The 20,563-nt window shown below is 44.0% G+C and overlaps 1 protein-coding gene across 3 annotated transcripts; it reads right to left on the bottom strand.

Annotated features, from left to right (window-relative positions):
- Positions 1–16,224: 16,224 nt before the first annotated feature.
- On the bottom strand, positions 16,225–20,505 carry Ccdc70 (coiled-coil domain containing 70). Of its 3 annotated transcripts, none has more exons than NM_001357224.1 (2): positions 20,445–20,505; positions 16,225–17,162 (listed from the first exon to the last, which is right to left on the bottom strand). In NM_001357224.1, the coding sequence occupies exon 2, from the start codon at positions 17,082–17,084 to the stop codon at positions 16,413–16,415; it is 672 nt and encodes a 223-aa protein (NP_001344153.1). In that variant the 5' UTR covers positions 17,085–17,162; positions 20,445–20,505; the 3' UTR covers positions 16,225–16,412. The 3 variants fall into 3 exon arrangements, with proteins under 3 accessions (NP_001344153.1, NP_080735.1, XP_006509245.1); NM_026459.4 differs by lacking the exon at positions 20,445–20,505 and adding an exon at positions 19,555–19,684; XM_006509182.1 differs by lacking the exon at positions 20,445–20,505 and adding an exon at positions 19,625–19,696 and having other exon boundaries at positions 16,226–17,162.
- Between the last annotated feature and the right edge of the window lie 58 nt (positions 20,506–20,563).

Genomic DNA, 20,563 nt, shown 5'->3' with positions numbered 1-20,563 from the left:
TTTGAGCCTCCAAGGCAAACTTCAAAGTTTTAGCTTCTTGTTTCAATGTCTGGGATCCACATATGATCTTCTGGGCTCTTTCAAAGGGCTGGTGTCACTTCTCCAGCTCTGCCCTCTGTAGCACTCTAGGCTCAGGTTGATCCACTCCACTGTGCTGTTGTTCTTGGTGATCATCCCATTGTACTGGCATCTCCAATACACTGGGGTCTTCCACTGCAGCTAGGCTTCACCAATAGCCTCTCACAGGCTCTCTGTATGGTGCCAAGCCTCAAATCCTTTGCATGACCCTTTCAGTTTTGGGCTGTCAACTGCAACTGAAGCTGCACCATCACCAATGGCCTTCCATGGCCTCTTCAGGGCCAAGCCTCAGCTGCTCTTCATGACCTATCCACGCCTTCAGAACCAGTACCACCTGGGTTGACTCTTACATATTACCAAGTCCAGCTGCAACCGGAGGTTCAACCTTAGCTATCTCTGGAACACAGTTTCTTTGTGCTCTCAGAAAACACTTCCTAGATTTCACTTCAGTGGTCTCTACTTAATCACTGCTAATTTCTTAGCTCCAGCTAACCAGCATCAGTTGTCCCAGGAGTCCCTTCTATTCTTGACTCTAAAGCCAGAGCCACACGACTGATGCTTCTGAGTTCTGCTGCTTGCTGGGGTTGAAAATGCCTGCCCTGCCTCTCACCCCTTGTTCAACTTTATCAATGCTGGGATTAAAGGTGTGTACTACCGGGCCTCAGCCTCAGCAGCAGCGGTCGCCATCTTGGTTCCGGGACTCAGCAGAACTTAGGAAATTAGTCTGAACAGGTTAGAGGGTGCGCCAGAGAACCGGACAGCTTCTGGGACGGGCAGAAGCACAGAGCCGCTGAGGCAGCAGCCTGGGCGGGCCGCAGACAACCGGCCACCATCCGGACCAGAGGACAGGTGTCCGCCTGGCTTGGGAGGCGGCCTCAGCCTCAGCAGCAGCGGTCGCCATCTGGGTTCCGGGACTCCGCGGGACCTAGGAAATTAGTCTGAACAGGTTAGAGGGTGCGCCAGAGCCGCTGAGGCAGCAGCCTGGGCGGGCCGCAGACAACCGGCCACCATCCGGACCAGAGGACAGGTGTCCTCCTGGCTTGGGAGGCAGCCTCAGCCTCAGCAGCAGCGGTCGCCATCTTGGTTCCGGGACTCAGCAGAACTTAGGAAATTAGTCTGAACAGGTTAGAGGGTGCGCCAGAGAACCGGACAGCTTCTGGGACGGGCAGAAGCACAGAGCCGCTGAGGCAGTACCCTTTGCAGGCTGCAGACAGCCGGCCACCGTCCGGACCAGAGGACAGGTGTCCGCCTGGCTCGGGAGACGGCCTCAGCCTCAGGAGCAGCGGTCACCATCTTGGTTCCAGGACTCCCTGGAACTTAGGATTTTAGTCTGCACAGGTGAGAGTCTGCACCACAGAAGCTGACAGCTTCTGGGAACTGCCAAAGCAACACAGCTTCTGAGAGAGGCCCTGTTTTGGGCCTTCTTCTTCGACCAGGAGGAGGTCCAAAAACAAGATATCTGCGCACCTTCCCTGTAAGAGAGCTTGCCAGCAGAGAGTGCTCTGAGCACTGAAACTCAGAGGAGAGAATCTGTCTCCCAGGTCTGCTGAGTAACAGAATCACCAGAAGAACAATCTCTAAACAGAGTCAACTATAACTACTAACTCCAGAGATTACCAGATGGCGAAAGGTAAACGTAGGAATCCTACTAACAGGAACCAAGACCACTCACCATCATCAGAACCCAGCACTCCCACTTCGCCCAGTCCAGGGCACCCCAACACACCCGAAAACCTAGACCTAGATTTAAAAGCATATCTCATGATGATGGTAGAGGACATCAAGAAGGACTTTAATAAATCACTTAAAGAAATACAGGAGAACACTGCTAAAGAGTTACAAGTCCTTAAAGAAAAACAGGAAAACACAATCAAACAGGTAGAAGTCCTTACAGAAAAAGAGGAAAAAACATACAAACAGGTGATGGAAATGAACAAAACCATACTAGACCTAAGAAGGGAAGTAGAAACAATAAAGAAAACTCAAAGTGAGGCAACACTGGAGATAGAAACCCTAGGAAAGAAATCTGGAACCATAGATTTGAGCATCAGCAACAGAATACAAGAGATGGAAGAGAGAATCTCAGGTGCAGAAGATTCCATAGAGAACATCGGCACAACAATCAAAGAAAATGGAAAATGCAAAAAGATCCTAACTCAAAATATCCAGGAAATCCAGGACACAATGAGAAGACCAAACCTACGGATAATAGGAGTGGATGAGAATGAAGATTTTCAACTCAAAGGACCAGCAAACATCTTCAACAAAATTATTGAAGAAAACTTCCCAAATATAAAGAAAGAGATACCTATGAACATACAAGAAGCCTACAGAACTCCAAATAGACTGGACCAGAAAAGAAATTCCTCCCGACACATAATAATCAGAACAACAAATGCACTAAATAAAGATAGAATACTAAAAGCGGTAAGGGAAAAAGGTCAAGTAACATACAAAGGCAAGCCTATCAGAATTACACTAGATTTTTCACCAGAGACTATGAAAGCCAGAAGAGCCTGGACAGATGTTATACAGACACTAAGAGAACACAAATTCCAGCCCAGGCTACTATACCCAGCCAAACTCTCAATTACCATAGATGGAGAAACCAAAGTATTCCACGACAAAACCAAATTCTCACATTATCTCTCCACGAATCCAGCCCTTCAAAGGTTAATAACAGAAAAAAACCAATACAAGAACGGGAACAATGCCCTAGAAAAAACAAGAAGGTAATCCCTCAACAAACCTAAAAGAAGACAGCCACAAGAACAGAATGCCAACTTTAACAACAAAAATAACAGAAAGCAACAATTACTTTTCCTTAATATCTCTTAACATCAATGGTCTCAACTCCCCAATAAAAAGACATAGACTAACAAACTGGCTACACAAACAAGACCCAACATTTTGCTGTTTACAGGAGACACATCTCAGAGAAAAAGATAGACACTACCTCAGAATAAAAGGCTGGAAAACAATTTTCCAAGCAAATGGTATGAAGAAACAAGCTGGAGTAGCCATCCTAATATCTGATAAGATTGAATTCCAACCCAAAGTCATCAAAAAAGACAAGGAGGGGCACTTTGTTCTCATCAAAGGTAAAATCCTCCAAGAGGAACTCTCAATTCTGAATATCTATGCGCCAAATACAAGGGCAGCCACATTCATTAAAGAAACTTTAGTAAAGCTCAAAGCACACATTGCACCTCACACAATAATAGTGGGAGACTTCAACACACCACTTTCACCAATGGACAGATCATGGAAACAGAAACTAAACAGGGACACACTGAAACTAACAGAAGTGATGAAACAAATGGATCTGACAGATATCTACAGAACATTTTATCCTAAAACAAAAGGATATACCTTCTTCTCAGCACCTCATGGTACCTTCTCCAAAATTGACCACATAATAGGTCACAAAACAGGCCTCAACAGATTCAAAAATATTGAAATTGTCCCATGTATCCTATCAGATCACCATGCACTAAGGCTGATCTTCAATAACAAAAAAAATAACAGAAAGCCAACACTCACGTGGAAACTGAACAACACTCTTCTCAATGATACCTTGGTCAAGGAAGGAATAAAGAAAGAAATTAAAGACTTTTTAGAGTTTAATGAAAATGAAGCCACAACGTACCCAAACCTTTGGGACACAATGAAAGCATTTCTAAGAGGGAAATTCATAGCTCTGAGTGCCTCCATGAAGAAACGGGAGAGAGCACATACTAGCAGCTTGACAACACATCTAAAAGCTCTAGAAAAAAAGGAAGCAAATTCACCCAAGAGGAGTAGACGGCAGGAAATAATCAAACTCAGGGGTGAAATCAACCAAGTGGAAACAAGAAGAACTATTCAAAGAATTAACCAAACGAGGAGTTGGTTCTTTGAGAAAATCAACAAGATAGATAAACCCTTAGCTAGACTCACTAGAGGGCACAGAGACAAAATCCTAATTAACAAAATCAGAACTGAAAAGGGAGACATAACAACAGATCCTGAAGAAATCCAAAACACCATCAGATCCTTCTACAAAAGGCTATACTCAACAAAACTGGAAAACCTGGACGAAATGGACAAATTTCTGGACAGATACCAGGTACCATAGTTGAATCAGGATCAAGTTGACCATCTAAACAGTCCCATATCCCCTAAAGAAATAGAAGCAGTTATAAATAGTCTCCCAGCCAAAAAAAGCCCAGGACCAGACAGGTTTAGTGCAGAGTTCTATCAGACCTTCAAAGAAGATCTAATTCCAGTTCTGCACAAACTTTTTCACAAGATAGAAGTAGAAAGTACTCTACCCAACTCATTTTATGAAGCCACTATTACTCTGATACCTAAACCACAGAAAGATCCAACAAAGATAGAGAACTTCAGACCAATTTCTCTTATGAATATCGATGCAAAAATCCTCAATAAAATTCTCGCTAACCGAATCCAAGAACACATTAAAGCAATCATCCATCCTGACCAAGTAGGTTTTATTCCAGGAATGCAGGGATGGTTTAATATACGAAAATCCATCAATGTAATCCACTATATAAACAAACTCAAAGACAAAAACCACATGATCATCTCGTTGGATGCAGAAAAAGCATTTGACAAGATCCAACACCCATTCATGATAAAAGTTCTGGAAAGATAAGGAATTCAAGGCCCATACCTAAACATGATAAAAGCAATCTACAGCAAACCAGTAGCCAACATCAAAGTAAATGGAGAGGAGCTGGAAGCAATCCCACTAAAATCAGGGACTAGACAAGGCTGCCCACTTTCTCCCTACCTTTTCAACATAGTACTTGAAGTATTAGCCAGAGCAATTCGACAACAAAAGGAGATCAAGGGGATACAAATTGGAAAGGAGGAAGTCAAAATATCACTTTTTGCAGATGATATGATAGTATATATAAGTGACCCTAAAAATTCCACCAGAGAACTCCTAAACCTGATAAACAGCTTCGGTGAAGTAGCTGGATATAAAATAAACTCAAACAAGTCAATGGCCTTTCTCTACACAAAGAATAAACAGGCTGAGAAAAAAATTAGGGAAACAACACCCTTCTCAATAGTCACAAATAATATAAAATATCTTGGCGTGACTCTAACTAAGGAAGTGAAAGATCTGTATGATAAAAACTTCAAGTCTCTGAAGAAAGAAATTAAAGAAGATCTCAGAAGATGGAAAGATCTCCCATGCTCATGGATTGGCAGGATCAATATTGTAAAAATGGCTATCTTGCCAAAAGCAATCTACAGATTCAATGCAATCCCCATCAAAATTCCAACTCAATTCTTCAACGAATTAGAAGGAGCAATTTGCAAATTCATCTGGAATAACAAAAAACCTAGGATAGCAAAAACTCTTCTCAAGGATAAAAGAACCTCTGGCGGAATCACCATGCCTGACCTAAAGCTTTACTACAGAGCAATTGTGGTAAAAACTGCATGGTACTGGTATAGAGACAGACAAGTAGACCAATGGAATAGAATTGAAGACCCAGAAATGAACCCACACACCTATGGTCACTTGATCTTCGACAAGGGAGCTAAAACCATCCAGTGGAAGAAAGACAGCATTTTCAACAAATGGTGCTGGCACAACTGGTTGTTATCATGTAGAAGAATGCGAATTGATCCATACTTATCTCCTTGTACTAAGGTCAAATCTAAATGGATCAAAGAAATTCACATAAAACCAGAGACACTGAAACTTATAGAGGAGAAAGTGGGGAAAAGCCTTGAAGATATGGGCACAGGGGAAAATTTCCTGAACAGAACAGCAATGGCTTGTGCTGTAAGATCGAGAATTGACAAATGGGACCTAATGAAACTCCAAAGTTTCTGCAAGGCAAAAGACACCGTCAATAAGACAAAGAGACCACCAACAGATTGGGAAAGGATCTTTACCTATCCTAAATCAGATAGGGGACTAATATCCAACATATATAAAGAACTCAAGAAGGTGGACTTCAGAAAATGGTAATTGCTCTGTAGTAAAGCTTTAGGTCAGGCATGGTGATTCCACCAGAGGTTCTTTTATCCTTGAGAAGAGTTTTTGCTATCCTAAGTTTTTTGTTATTCCAGATGAATTTGCAAATTGCTCCTTCTAATTCGTTGAAGAATTGAGTTGGAATTTTGATGGGGATTGCATTGAATCTGTAGATTGCTTTTGGCAAGATAGCCATTTTTTCCAATATTGATCCACCCCATAATCAGCATCCAAACGCTGACACCATTGCATACACTAGCAAGATTTTATCGAAAGGACCCAGATGTAGCTGTGTCTTGTGAGACTATGCCGGGGCCTAGCAAACACAGAAGTGGATGCCCACAGTCGGCTAATGGATGGATTACAGGGCTCCCAATGGAGGAGCTAGAGAAAGTACCCAAGGAGCTAAAGGGATCTGCAACCCTATAGGTGGATCAACATTATGAACTAACCAGTACCCCGGAGCTCTTGACTCTAGCTGCATATGTATCAAAAGATGGCCTAGTCGGCCATCACTGGAAAGAGAGGCCCATTGGACACACAAACTTTATATGCCCCAGAACAGGGGAACGCCAGGGCCAAAAAGGGGGAGTGGGCGGGCAGGGGACTGGGGGTGGGTGGGTATGGGGGACTTTTGGTATAGCATTGGAAATGTAAATGAGCTAAATACCTAATAAAAAATGGAAAAAAAAAAAGGTGTGTACTACCACACCTGGACTTAAAGGTTTTCTTTACCTAGAACTTTCTCAGTTACAGGCTTGCCTTGAACTCAAGAGATCTGTCTGGCTTTATCTCCAGTGATTAAAGGTGTGTACCACCTTGCCTGGATCTAAATTTAGCTGGGTAGGATCTTGCCTCAAAGTTCTATTTCCTTAATCTGCTATCTCCTAGAACATAGGATTCAGCTCCATTCTGCTTCCTGGTGCCCCTTAATATTTAAACCATATATTTTATATTTTTCCTTTCTAAGCTTGCCACACTTGTTCAAAACATTCTTCATGAGACTTAACCAGAGATCAAAGTTTCTGCTGGGTGTTTCTGAGTCTCTTCACCATAGCTCCAGCCAGACTTTTCAGACAAGGGCAAAAATTAGCCACATTCTTCACCAAAATACCACAAAACAGTCTCTAGGCCACATATTGAAATTCTCCACTGAAATATCTTGGTCCAGGTTGGAACAATTCAAATCACTCTCAGTAACAAAATCTTCCATATTCCTATTAGAATAGCTCATTAAGCCCCACTTAAAGCATTCCAGTGCTTTCCATATCCAATGTCTCCAAATCCACATTCTTCCAAACAAAACCATGAACAGGCCCATCATAGCAATACCCCAGTTCCTGGTACCAACTTCTGTCTTAGGGTTTTATTGCTGTGAACAAATACCATGACTAAGGCAAGTCTTTTTTAATTTTTTATTTTATTATTATTTTTATTTTTGTTTTTTTCAAGATGGGTTTCTTTGTGTAGCCCTGGATGTCCTGGAACTCACTCTGTCGATTAGGCTGCCCTCGAACTCAGAAATCTGCCTGCCTCTGCCTCCCAAGTGCTGGGATTAAAGGCATATGCCACCACTGCCCTGCAAGGCTGGTCTTATAAAGGATAACATTTAAATGGGGCTGGCTTCATCTGAAGGCTGCTAGCAGAATACTGGCTTCTAGGCAGCTAGGATGAGAGTCTTAAAGCGCCCCCATGACCCCCACATACCTACTCCAACAAGCCCACACCTACTCCAACAGGGTCATACCTTCTAATAGTGCCACTCCCTGGGTCGAGCATATACAAACCATAACACTGTTACAGCAAAAATTCTAAGTGTAGAAATTGAGAAAGTTGGTGCAGAGAGCTGCTCCACAAGCCATCCCGGCTTCTGGAGAAAAGCTCCGGAGCAGGGTTTTGTAGAGGGAGATCCTTTGTCTTTGTGTGTGGATGCATCCGGATACAGATATGGCAGAGTCTCCTGGCTTCCTGTGCTCCAGCCTTGACCGGCTGCAACCACTGAACACCGAGATGATGCAGTGGCCCCAGGGAGGACTATCTGTGACTTGCTAGTCTCTCACAATGCTCACAGGAGCTATCTACATACATTCCATTTTTATTGCCAGGGAACCAAGTGACAGCACCGTTAAACTAGCTGCCAGGGAGACAGCGGGGGATGGAGGGGGCCACCCACACTGTCACTGTGGCCTCAGAGCTCACAATCCACTCTGCAGGTGGAAAGCTCTCTCCTCCTAAGGCAAAGCTGAACCTTTCAGTTCAGGAGAGGAGGTGGCTACCGTCCTTTGGCAAGCTGGTGCAATTTAGCTTGGGAGCCACCAGATGTCTCTCTGACCAAACAATACCCCAGTCACAGCCAGAATCCAAGTTCTCTTCATTATTATTTAGCCCTCAGGTTTTTCTGGGGAGAATTCTCTGACAGCAAAAACAAATCCACCATATGGCTCAGCTGTACACTCTTTGGCATATGCCCAAGGGAGTCCACATCTTAGTCCACAGATTCTTGTTTAGCCATGTTCATTGCTGCTCTATTCAGTATCTAGAAAGTGGAAACAATCTAAATGTCCTTCAAGTTCCCAGTAGATAATGAAAATGTACACACACACTCACACACACACACACACACACACACACACACACACACACACACACACGTAATTACATTACAATCTCAAAAAATAAAAGAATAAAGTTTAGGGAAGAGAAAAACAACAACAACAACAACAACAAAATTAGGTCCTAGAGTGATGGTCCAGTCATTAGGTGCACTTAGTGCTCTTGCAGAGGACCTGGTTAGGCTCTCAGAACCCATATGGTGGCTCAGAACCATCTGTAGCTCCAGTTTTAAGGATCAGATTCAGTCTTCTGGTGTCTGAAGGCACCAGACACACACAGTGAACAGGTGTGTGTGTGTGTGTGTGTGTGTGTGTTTTATGTATGTCACACTTGTGTTCAAAACACAGTTCATAATTATTTCTGCATGATTTTTTTCTCACTATAATATTTCCACTTTTAGGATGTCTTAGTTTGGGTTTTACTGTTGTGAAGAGACACCATGACCAAGGCAACTCTTATAAAAGATAACATTTAATTGGGGCTGGCTTACCGGTTCAGAGGTTCAGTCCATTATCATTATTGCAGGAAACATGGCAGCATGCAGGCAGGCATGGGGCTGGAAAAGGAGCTGAGAGTTCTACATCTTCATCCATAGGAAGCCAGGAGCAGACTGTCCATAGACAGCTAGGAGGAGGGTCTCAAAGCACACCCCCAAGGTGACCACTTCTTCAACAAGGCCATACCTCTTAATAGTGCCACTCCCTGGGCCAAGCATATTTAAACTACCACATTCCACTCCCTGGCCCCCATAGGCTTGTTCAACCACAGGAGTCTACGGGAGCCATGCCTAGCCATAGCATAATGCAAAGTAGGTTCAGTCCAACTTCCAAAGTCCCAAAGTCTATAAGTCTCAACAATGATAGGAGTCCAAAGTTCAAAGTCTCTTCTGAGATTCATGTAATCTCTTAAATGTAATCTCTTGTAAAATAAAAATAAAAAAGCAGATCACATACCTCCAACAAATGACATCCTGGGCAAAAGCAAGACCAAAAACTAGCTAGGCAGACTCCAAACTCTGCATCTCCATGTCTGGTGTCCAACTCCTTTCAGCTTTCCTGACTACAGCACAATTCTTTCTCTTGGGCCAGTTCTAGTCTCTGTAAGCAACTTTCCTTGGCAGGTATCCCATGGCTCTGGCATTTCTAACATCTTGGGGCCTCCACAGCAACTTCAACTTTACAGCTTCTTGTTCCGGTGTCTGGGATCCATACATGATCTTCTGGGCTTCACAAAGGGCTTGGGTCACTTCTTCAGCTCTGCCCTCTGTAGTACTCTAGGTTCAGGTTGACTTTATTCCACTGCTGCTGCTGCTTTTAGTGATCATCTCATGGTACTGCCATCTGCAATACACTGGGGTCTTCCGTTGCAACTAGGCTTCACCAATAGCCTCTTATAGGTTCTCTTCATAGTGCCAAGCCTCAATTTCTTCACAGGAGCCATTCAAGTCCTGGGCCATCAACTGCATCTGAGGCTGCACCTTCACCAACGGCCTTCCCTGGCCTCTCACAGTGCCGAGCCTCAGCTGCTCTCCATGACCCCTTCATTCCTTCAAAGCCAGTACCACCTAGGAGATATTTATACATTAGCAAGTCCAGCTGCATTATGAGGCTCAGCCTTGGCCATCTCTGGAACACAGCTTCTTTGTGCTCTCAGAAAACACATCCCAGAAGATTTCATCTCAGTGATGCTGATCTCTTCTTAATCACCACTAATTTCTTAGGTCCAGCTAACCAGCAGCAATTGTCCCAGCAGTTCCTTCTATTTTGGACTCTAAAGCCAGTTTCACATGGCCAAAGCTGCTGAGTTCTTCTGCTTTCTGGGGCTGCAACATGACCCCCTTGATATATTACATTATCACCAGCTTTCTGTTTTCCAACTCCTTCACTGGCTTAAACTTGGCTGTCCTAGAACTTGCTCTGTAAACTGACCTGAACTCAGAGATCTGAACGTCTGTGTCTCCTGAATGCTAGAAGCCTGGATTTAGGCTTTTCTTCACCTAGAACTTGCTCTGTCCCAGGCTGACCTTGAATTGAGACTTTTAATCTGGAATGAACTATAATTCAGATGTCGAGGACACAGGCTTTTGATCCAGATCTTGAGGAACAGTGGCATTAAAATCTTTGGCCCAGGCATGGTGGTGCACACATTTAATCCCAGGAGACAAAGGCAAACAGATGTCTGAATTCAAGGAAAACCACTACATCCCTCAATGATCTACTCTCAATGATCAATTACATCTGGAAAGAGCATCTCATTCCTGCTTCATCTTAACAGGTTGCATCAATTCAAAGACCCTTATCTTGCTATCATACAAATCTGCTTGCTTTCTCACCATGCTGCTGGCCATTATTCTTGGAGACAGCTTGTTTGTTTCCCCAGTTAATGTTTCTTTCTGTCCATGAAGTGGTCCAATTGGGCAGTTTCACTGTGTCCTCACAGATACTTGCTTGTGACCCAGATTCACTGTATTCTCAGGTATGAAGTGGTAGTCCCAGACTGCCAGTAGCTGCCTGAGTAGGAAGTTCGCTTGGGGAAGGCCAATCTAGCATGGTTTTTAAAGAGTTTGTTCCCACTAGCAATTAGATTAAGTGGCTTCCTTCAGATGCTGTAGCTAAGGGCTCCTGGACAGCAAGGAGAGCAGACCCCAGGTGTCTTCCTTCTGATCCATTATTGATCCCCCAGTGGCTAGAATGGCCAGGACCTTCCTGTGATGGCAGGAACATGGCTTTTCTAATAGCTCCTTTGCTTGCAGTAAACACATCGATCTTGTTCTAGTGCGGGCTGTCTCATTTTCACCGATTTTTTTCTCGTCAAGGTTCTTGTCACCTTTTCTCTAGATGAGGCCATCCTTTGGTCCAGAATGGGACAATTCTTGAGGCAGCAACCGTGATTTTAGCTTGTCTTTGTGCTGTCCCATCTACAGTCAGAACTGTTTTTATTTTTCATCTCAGTTAGGAAAACCTTTTTGGCACTTCTAGAAGCTGCAAAGTGTTTATGCCCATGAAACTCTCAAGTATTTGGAGCATCCTTTTTCTGGATCCCAAAGATTGGCTAACAAAAGCCAAATGTAGAGCCCAGTTGTTCTCATGGCTACAGTTTCAAAAGGAATGAGGGTTTTAAAAAAGCGTCTCATTAAGCATTCAAGGAAGGGCCAGGGGGCGTATTCTGGTCCCATTTGGGGTGGGTGGAAGGGAAAACCTCCAAGTCAGTTTTCTGTTCCCTGTAAGCAGCTGTGGCCAAGAAAATCCCCAAACTTTTCACTGCTCAGCTGTGAACAGTCAAAGCAGTTGCTGGCAGTCATTCCAAGTACATTTGTGGATTTGTGGAATAGACTTAATGAGAGAGGTGAAGGGCTGGGGTCGCTTAGAGATCCGGGTATTTGGAGCCTATCCATTTTATAGATCATAATCATGCCATAGAGGATCACTTGTAAGCTAGGGACAAGCATTCTTGTTGGTCTATCCCAGGGGATGGAAAGGAGAGCAGAGGACAGGACTTGGGCTCATAACAGAGACTGTGAGCTGTGGGGAATGGTAGAGATGAGGGCTGATGATGTGAGAAGGGGTGGGGTGGGGGGCCTGTACCCTCATCCTGACTGTGAGGGTAGAATGATGGCATGGGGTAGTGGACAAAATATGAGTGGAGAACTTGTCTTTGGGATGATGGCTCAGAGTGAAAGTCTTCAATGCAAAGGAGGGGTAGTATTAGGGCTAACCACTAATCAATGTAGGAGAAATGGTCTGGGTATCAGGGCTTCCTGTAACCACAAGACAGTCAGGTCTAGTGATGGGAGGTGGTCTAAGGACCACTGGGTCTAGCCTATGCCATAAGGTGGCCAATTTATGGAACTTTCTCTCAGAGACACTTTGTAGTCATCATCAAATCCTAAAGAGAATTTTTTAAAAAAAGATTTATTATTATATCTAAGTACACTGTAGCTGTCTGTCTTCAGACATACCAGAAGAGGGCATCAGATCACATTACAGATGGTTGTAAGCCACCATGTGGTTGCTGGGATTTGAACTCAGGACCTTCAGAAGAGCAGTCAGTGCTCTTAACCACTGAGCCATCTGTCCAGTCCCTGAGAAACTTTTAAAACATACATTGAAGAGGAGTCTGTTTAAAGTGACTGAGCTTCCCAATACCCCTCTGCCCTCCGGACTGATGTCTGAGCTGGAATTAAACTGCACAGTGAACAGAACAACAAAGGAAAGGAAGAGGTGCCAAGAGAGTATTCTAGTGTGATGAATCTGCAGGAATGAGAATGTAATCAAGGGATTTGGAACCAAGGAGACAAGGAATTAGAAAAGACAGGGGAGGGGAACTATGGTGGAACCAGGAGGAAGTAGAGAGTAGTTGCAGTTTACCATGTGGCTGATAGAACCATTAAAAAAAAAAAAAAAAAAAAAAAAAAAAAAAGGTTGGGTTGTCTCTCTGAGCATAGGTGACCAGGGCAGAAGAACTCCCCACTCCTTCAGAGAGAAGAAGAAGGAATGCCCAGGTTGGCTTCCAGTTACCATTAACCAAAATGAGCTCTGAGAGATGGCTGGCTCTCTAGTCTCCAGGGAAGTTCAGAGGGAAGTGGTGAGGCCCAGAGCAATAGCTGAAATAGAAAGGGTAAGTTGTACTATGCTATCAGCCATTCAGTCATCCACAGAAACAGACATAAAGATTTCCGACCAGAATTTCCTAAGGCTACAATCTTGACTTTTTGGATGAAGGTGCCAGAGAGAAATCTTCATCAGGATTTATTAGATTAGACCAGAGATCTAGCCTACATATCAGAATCTACCTCCTGGGGGAAAAAGCCATGGTGTCTCTATCCACTTTCATTTAGGGAGTCAGGGGTAGAGAGAGGTATTTCCACTGACTCGTTTAAAAAGACATTGGTGGGGGGAGGGGATGGGAGATTTGCAGAGGGGAGACTGGGAAGGGGAACAACATTTGAAATGTAAATGAGTAAAATAACCAAAATATTTTGATTTCAAGAAAAAATAAAAATAAAATTAAAAAAAAATCATTGGTGACATGGCTGAAGAGAAGGCACTTGCTACTTAAGAGTGCTTGCTACTCTCCCAGAGGTCTAGAGTTCCATTCCCAGAGGTCGTTTCAAAACCCATATTGGATAGCCCACAAGTGCCTACAAGTCCAGCTCCACGGGAATCCAAGCACTGACAAGTTATGGAGACCTGAAATCTTTCATGTCCTAGACTAAGCTCTTCACTTTCCTGATCCCTTTGTGTCTTAGTGACAGGCACAATGGCTCCTTCATTGTCTGTGAGGAACCCACATCTTGGTTATCTGCTTCTCCTACATCCTCAAATCCCATCCGTCCCTCGGCAAACAGATACCGGTCTGCCTCTCAATGGCTATCCAAGATGTGGTTTCTCTCTATCCCAACCCTGCTGCTGCTTCACCCCAATCCATCACCTTTCCTTGGATCCTGCTGTGGCCAGATGAATGGTCTCACCATTTCCCCCACTGCCTTCTCCTATGCTCATTCATATTACAGAAATATGCTGCCAAATTGAAAGGCACACAATTAACTCAGGGACCTTATTAAATAGGACCCCAATTCAATAGATTGGATCAAGGCCTATGATTCTATATCTATGAGGTCCATGCTATTTCTCTGTGAGTTCCATGTGAACAATCAGATGCTGTTTCTAAGACTGAAGCCCGAGCTGGAGGTGTAACAGTGGTGGTGAATTCCTCTAGCATATGTGAGACATTGGATTTGGTCTCTAGCACCAAATAATGCCTTACATTTAAGTATAAATTCATCATCCCTTCTCCTGTCACCCCTCAGTGGCTCTCTGTTGCCCACACTGCTCCTGGATCATCCCACCAGTATTTCTTATAGCTCCTTAGTCCGTGCCCCCGACTCCACCCCGGCATTTAACCAAGGGTGTGCAGTTCCTCAAAGCTCTGTGCTTTTCCATTCTCTATATCTGGAATGCATCCTATGGCTTAGTCTCCAGATCATCCCTCCTCTCTTGTAAGACTCTCAAAGCCATCTTCCCCTCTAGATAACCTTTCTACGAGCTCCCACTCATGCTTTCAAGTAGCTTAAGAGAAAGGTAAGGAAGCGCTCCACGAGTCTGTCTCCCCCGGCCTTCACCGTGTATAGATGCACTGGCTCGTTGACCTGCTCATTTTCTTACCTAGATCTGGAAGAGCAGAACCCGAGACAGCCAAAGGTTACCACTGTGTACTGGGTAAAAGAAAATCAGTGAGACCCACACCCTCTCTGGATAGCTTTTCCGGGCACTCGTCAACGGACAGTTGTTGCTTCCAGTAGTCTCTATGGGAAATTGAGAAGAGGGCCAATTCTATTCAGCGTGTCCTTCTAATTCCTGCTTCAAATTGCTTTAGATTTTATGTTCCATATGTCTTTGCAGCCTCGGAATGAAAACTACCACCTCACACACGCTAAGCAAACGCTTTACTGCTGAGCTGTACTTCTTGTTCTTTAACTTTCATTTGGTGTTAATCACTTTCTGATTTTTTCCCCCTTTGGTAGCATCTGGGGCCTGCTTGATCTTTACCCTTTGCTGCTCTGTGTGCTCCTGTCACTTCCCATACCACATTCAGTCTAGATTTTCTTGGGTATGAGCCTCAGTGATCACTTTTGAAATCAGATCATCTAAAACATCATCTTGGTCTCTCTACATGTCAGCCAGTTTTTCGTTATTTCACTCAATACCCAAGGTGATCCATCACCTTCTAGATTGGAAAGTTTATTTGGACCTACAGCTTGGGAGGTCTTGATCCATGGCTGCTTGGTCTGTTGCTTTGATGCCTGTATTAAATATTGTTCCCTTCAAGGACAAAGCCCCCGTGACTAGACTTCCTTACTAGACTCACTACCTCTAATGGTAAGTGGCCTCTAAAGAGAACTACCATGTATTAGAGAAGGAGCTGGATCCCAGGGCAGAGTAGATATGTTCTTTTCCTGGCCACATGAAATCACTTTGCCTTTCTGGGTCTCTGTTCTCTCATCAATGGATGTCATAATTTTTTTTTTCAACCCAGAGTAATGGGAAAGCTTACACAAGTCAGCAGGGCAGGGCTAAGGAATTGACAACCTAGAGTCACATACAGGGAAACCTATCTGAGTGCAAGGATACAGAGACAAGACTGTCATGGTTCCTGGATCATCCCTCCAGTCTACTTTTTTCTCCATTCTCAGAAAAGGTTAGTGCTTTTAAAAAGTGTTCTTGAGCCTCTGGACACTGTCAAAGCCCCTTTCTCCCACTTCCAGGAGTTTGGCAAACCTCTAGAGGTCTGTCAGCCCAAGTCAGGCCTCCCAGACTAGCCAAAGTAAAGAAGAGGTCACCCCCACAGGGTGGCAGAGGCAGGCTGTCTCAGCTCCTCTCTGTCCCTGTATGTCTCAGCCTGACGTTGAGTCTCTTTTATGCAACCTTACAAACACCCACACAGGCAAAGGACAATGGGAACTATCTGAAGCCAACCCCAGTGGCCAGTGATAATCTAGAGGATCGAGTACAAAAATCACAGAATCAGATGGCGTGGCAGGAAGAATGAAGCCGACCTTCCTCGAAGAGCTGCTTTGTCAAACCTCTCTTCAGGACTTTATTATCTCTTTCATGGCAAAGAGACAAATTAGTGTCTATTTCTTCTAGATTATGGGGTCACCCTGGATTTCAGTCCAACCAGTGATGTCTGCACCCCATCACCCTCTGTGTTCAGTTGTCCACTAAGCACGGCCCCGGGGGAAGGATGTTGACTGTGGCTCTTCATTGGCATTGTAGGGACCATTTTGGTGCCTCTGTTCCCCAAGGAGATGGAAACCACCACCTTCCACCCAGAGGGCTTTTTCTTCCTCCCAGAGGGCATTCTCTTCCTCCCAGAGGGACTTCTTATCTTCCCACAAAGCCTTTTCTTCTGCAAGCAGGGCTCTTTCCTCTACCCACAAGGCCTTTTCCTCCTCCCATAGGGCCTTGTCCTCCTGAAGAAGATTCCGGTCTCTTTCCCATAAAGCATTATCCTCTCTCCAGAATGCCTTGTCCTCCTTCCAGAAGGTTCTGTATTTTTTCCAGAAAGTCTTCTCTTCTTCCCGGAAAGATTTTTCCATTTCCCAGAAGGTTTTTTCTTCCTTCCAGAAGATCTTCTCTTCTTCCCAGAAAGGTCTCTCTTCTTCCCAAAAACCCAGGATCTGGCCCCGGAAAGCCCTGATCTTGCCTCGGAACTCCCAGATCTCTTCCCTGAAGTCTTCGATTTTCTCATGGAAAATTTTCATCTCTTCTCGAAAAGCCTTTTCCTCCTGCAGCTTGTGTATTAATTTCTTCTGACGGATACTGGGCGAGGGCAGCACCAGTGACCGGAGGCAGGCCAGTCCCATCCACTTGCTCACCTTGAAGGGAAACATCTCCCAATCAGTTGGAATGGTGGATGGCTGTGTTGGAGGTCAGGGCTGTTGACCACGTCCAGGTCAGTTGGCCAAACCCTGTGAGTACATCAGAGAGAACACATCTGTGAGGAACATTCACCAGAGAACAGTGTTTGGAAGCATGCTGTCTGATATGAGAATTTAATCATTGCTCTCTTGATCGTATTGGTGAGAGAGACCCTTTAGTACAGGAGAATGCAGGGTGGTCATGGCTTTGAGCTGGTTGATACATTCAAAGTCTAGTATTCCAAAAACAATCTCACCCAACAAAGACACTGGTGCTAAACTAGGAATAAAAGAACGCAAGGGTGACGTGGTCATTTAAGGGTGGATTGAAGGTCATTTGCTTTCCTCTTAAGTAATAAGTTGCCACAGTCTCCAGAGGGTTTACTTTTGCCAAAACCACTCAAGATTCATCTAAATTCTTCTCTTGGAAGTTCACGTTCATTCATGTTTGGTGGCTCCCACGTGAAAGCTGTTTTTACAAAATACCTGGACAATTGGAAGGGGACTCCACCAACGGAGGGAGGGAGATTATTTTTGCAAAAAAGCATATTTGATAAAAAGAGGCTTAATGAGAAAAAGTGAGACAATGCCAAATATTAGTGAGGCTGTGGAACCTGAAAAATGCTCGCGTAATGTTTTTACTTAGTTATGACACCAGTGAGCTAGCTAGCAATTCTACTTCTAGATGCCAACCGGAAGGGAACTTCTAATTTATGACCAGGGCACAGACAAAGCATATTCAAGTATGCTTTGTCCACACTCGTCAGTCTGGAAACAGCCCAATTCATAGCAAGCAGAAGTAATAAAACATGGTGGTTAATTCCTTTAGTGCACAACAGAAGTACAAACAGCAACATGAATGAAATCTATAAATATTGTGATGAAAGAATCAAGGGATATCAAAGAATAAAGATCCCAAACAAGCGTCAACCCCACTGTGTAGGGAAACATACTTTAGTTATAGCCCAATGAATAAAAGCAACTAAGTGAACTTAATCAGGATAGTGGTGGGTGGGAGAAGAATTCAGGGTGTGACTAAGAGGTTGAAGTGTGAGCAGTCGAGAAGAGCTGGAGGCGGGGCAGTGCCCTGTTTGTTTGTTGGGTGCTGACTGCATATGTGTCATATAAAAATATGTCCATAAAAAACCTAAACACCAATTAAAAGAGGAAAGAAGAGAGAAAAAGAGAAAAAGATGGGAGGAGGTGTGGAGAAGAGACAAGAGAGGAAAGAGGAAAATAAGGAATGGGAAGCAAAGAGAAGACAGAAGTGGAAGGAGAGAAGAGGAAATGAAGGAAAAGGAAAAGAGAGGAGAGGAAGGGAAAGAAAAGGAAAGGAAGGGGGAAGGGAAGAGAGGAAAAGAGAAAGATAGGAAGGCAAAGAAGAAAGGTGAGGATAAGGATTCTAAACACTGTCGTGTAGCTGAAGTAGCAAATACCAAGGCAGCCCACAATTCAGATAAGCACCATGGCTGGTCACGGGGTGAGAAAAATGAGTGTCTAGAGTGCAGGGAAAGCTGAATGTAGCTAGTGTGCACATGCCTAAGTGCGCAGACAACACTATGTGCTTCTTGAAAGCTGAGTTTGTCCTCAGTGGTCTTCACTAAAGCCCCACACTGTGAAGCAGCATGGCCCAGACTTTCCCTGTGTTCTTCTCTTCTAGCTTGGGATCAGGGAATGAAACACCTCTCTCTCTCTCTCTCTCTCTCTCTCTCTCTCTCTCTCTCTCTCTGTGTGTGTGTGTCTCCCCTCTCTTTCTCGATATGTCAATGTTCACTCACACTGGGAGGCTCATATGTGAGAGCTGTTTGCTACAAGGCACCAGGCACACACACACACACACACACACACACACACACAGAGAGAGAGAGAGAGAGAGAGAGAGAGAGAGAGAGAGAGAATACATGAAAAGATGGTAGCTATGCTGTGTATGGCTGTTGACCTCACCTCCCTCCAGTAACACGAACCAGAAGCTGGGGCTCACCTCTGACCTCTTCCCCTCTTATACCAGAATTCTCCTTAGCCACCAAGCCCTAATGTTTCTGATCCTTCCCATCTCTTGGAGGCACAAACTTCCTGTTCCATCTTCCAGTAGCCATTTCTGGGTAGGATGTCTGTTCCTGCTTCCATGGTCTCTGTTGTTGACCTTGCTGTCCAGATATCTGCCTAGGCAGAGTAACCTTCCCTAACTCGGGTTTCTAAGGTTCTGTCTTGTTGTATCATACCTGCTTATAAGCCATCAAATACTCTATAGCACAAAAAAGCAAAACCAACCAACTACTGCTTGTCTATATCTTTATATTCTTCTGTCTACTCTGCTCCATGCGACATATAGTTTGTTCTCTAGACACAACCTGAACATTTTAGTTAGTTTTCTAGATACAACCTGAACATTTTTACGTCTGTACCAAAGCACCAAGTGTGTCCCTTCTAAGGTTTCCTTCACCTTCAAGGTAGGCTTCAATTCTTGTTTCTTTCTTCTTCTCCATCTCTATCTGCCAGTTTCCTATCATTACCTTATATACTTGACATTATGTGTGGATGTATCTTCCTGTCTTTGTAACCCAGCAGATAGTAAAAAAAAATGTAGGGTGAATATAACTGATTTAGAATTTTGATTTTGTTTGTGTCATTCTATGATGCTTTGTCTAGAATCTTTGGACTATGCTAAGTTCTTTACTTCCATTCCATTAGTCCCCTCCCCAAACCCCTAGATAGCTTGAACTAACTGACCTAGCCAATCCTTCCAGACTTAGGTAAGGAGATGCCTTCTCTAGACAACCTCTCCTCACAGCCTCTCACTCAGACTCAGGGCTGCCCTCCTTCCCTCCTGATGCCTGTCTGTCATCGCTAGGCACAGTGCCTAGTGTAATTTCTGCCACAGAGCAGATGTTCAAGATACAGAAGCTCAATGGATCGCAGTTACTTGAATTAGAAGAGTAGAGGAAAAATTATCTTCAAGTTTTTATCAAGTGACCACTACAGAATCTTTGGGAAGGATGGCAAAGTAGCTTAGTGGGTAAAAGCACTCGCTGCCCAGTCTGAAGACCTGTATTTGATTCCTGAAAGCCATAGAGTGGAAGGAGAGAGAGAACTCCTGTAAGTTGTTCTCTGACATCTATACACACACAGCGGTCCACACCCCCCATACAAACAAATATAAAAACCAAATGCTCTTTAAAAATAAAATAGTTGAGATTGAGTCTTTATATATGTATTATATATCAAGGACAATAGAAACGACTATGTGTTTATATAGATACTTATAAATTCAATAAAAACATAACTGGCCTTCATCACCATACCAGGCTACAACTTATTTTTAAGGTTACTTACTGCTTAGCTGTTTCCCAACTGGGAGGGCCCTGGAGCCCTCAGATGGCAGGCAGACATTGTCACATCAGAATCCTGGTGATGCGTCTCCTGGGCTCATCCCAGCAGTCATTGCAGTGACC

This window comes from Mus musculus, chromosome 8, assembly GCF_000001635.26.
Source record: "Mus musculus strain C57BL/6J chromosome 8, GRCm38.p6 C57BL/6J".
Taxonomy (NCBI): domain Eukaryota; kingdom Metazoa; phylum Chordata; class Mammalia; order Rodentia; family Muridae; genus Mus; species Mus musculus.
This window is presented reverse-complemented; position numbering and strand designations above follow the sequence as displayed.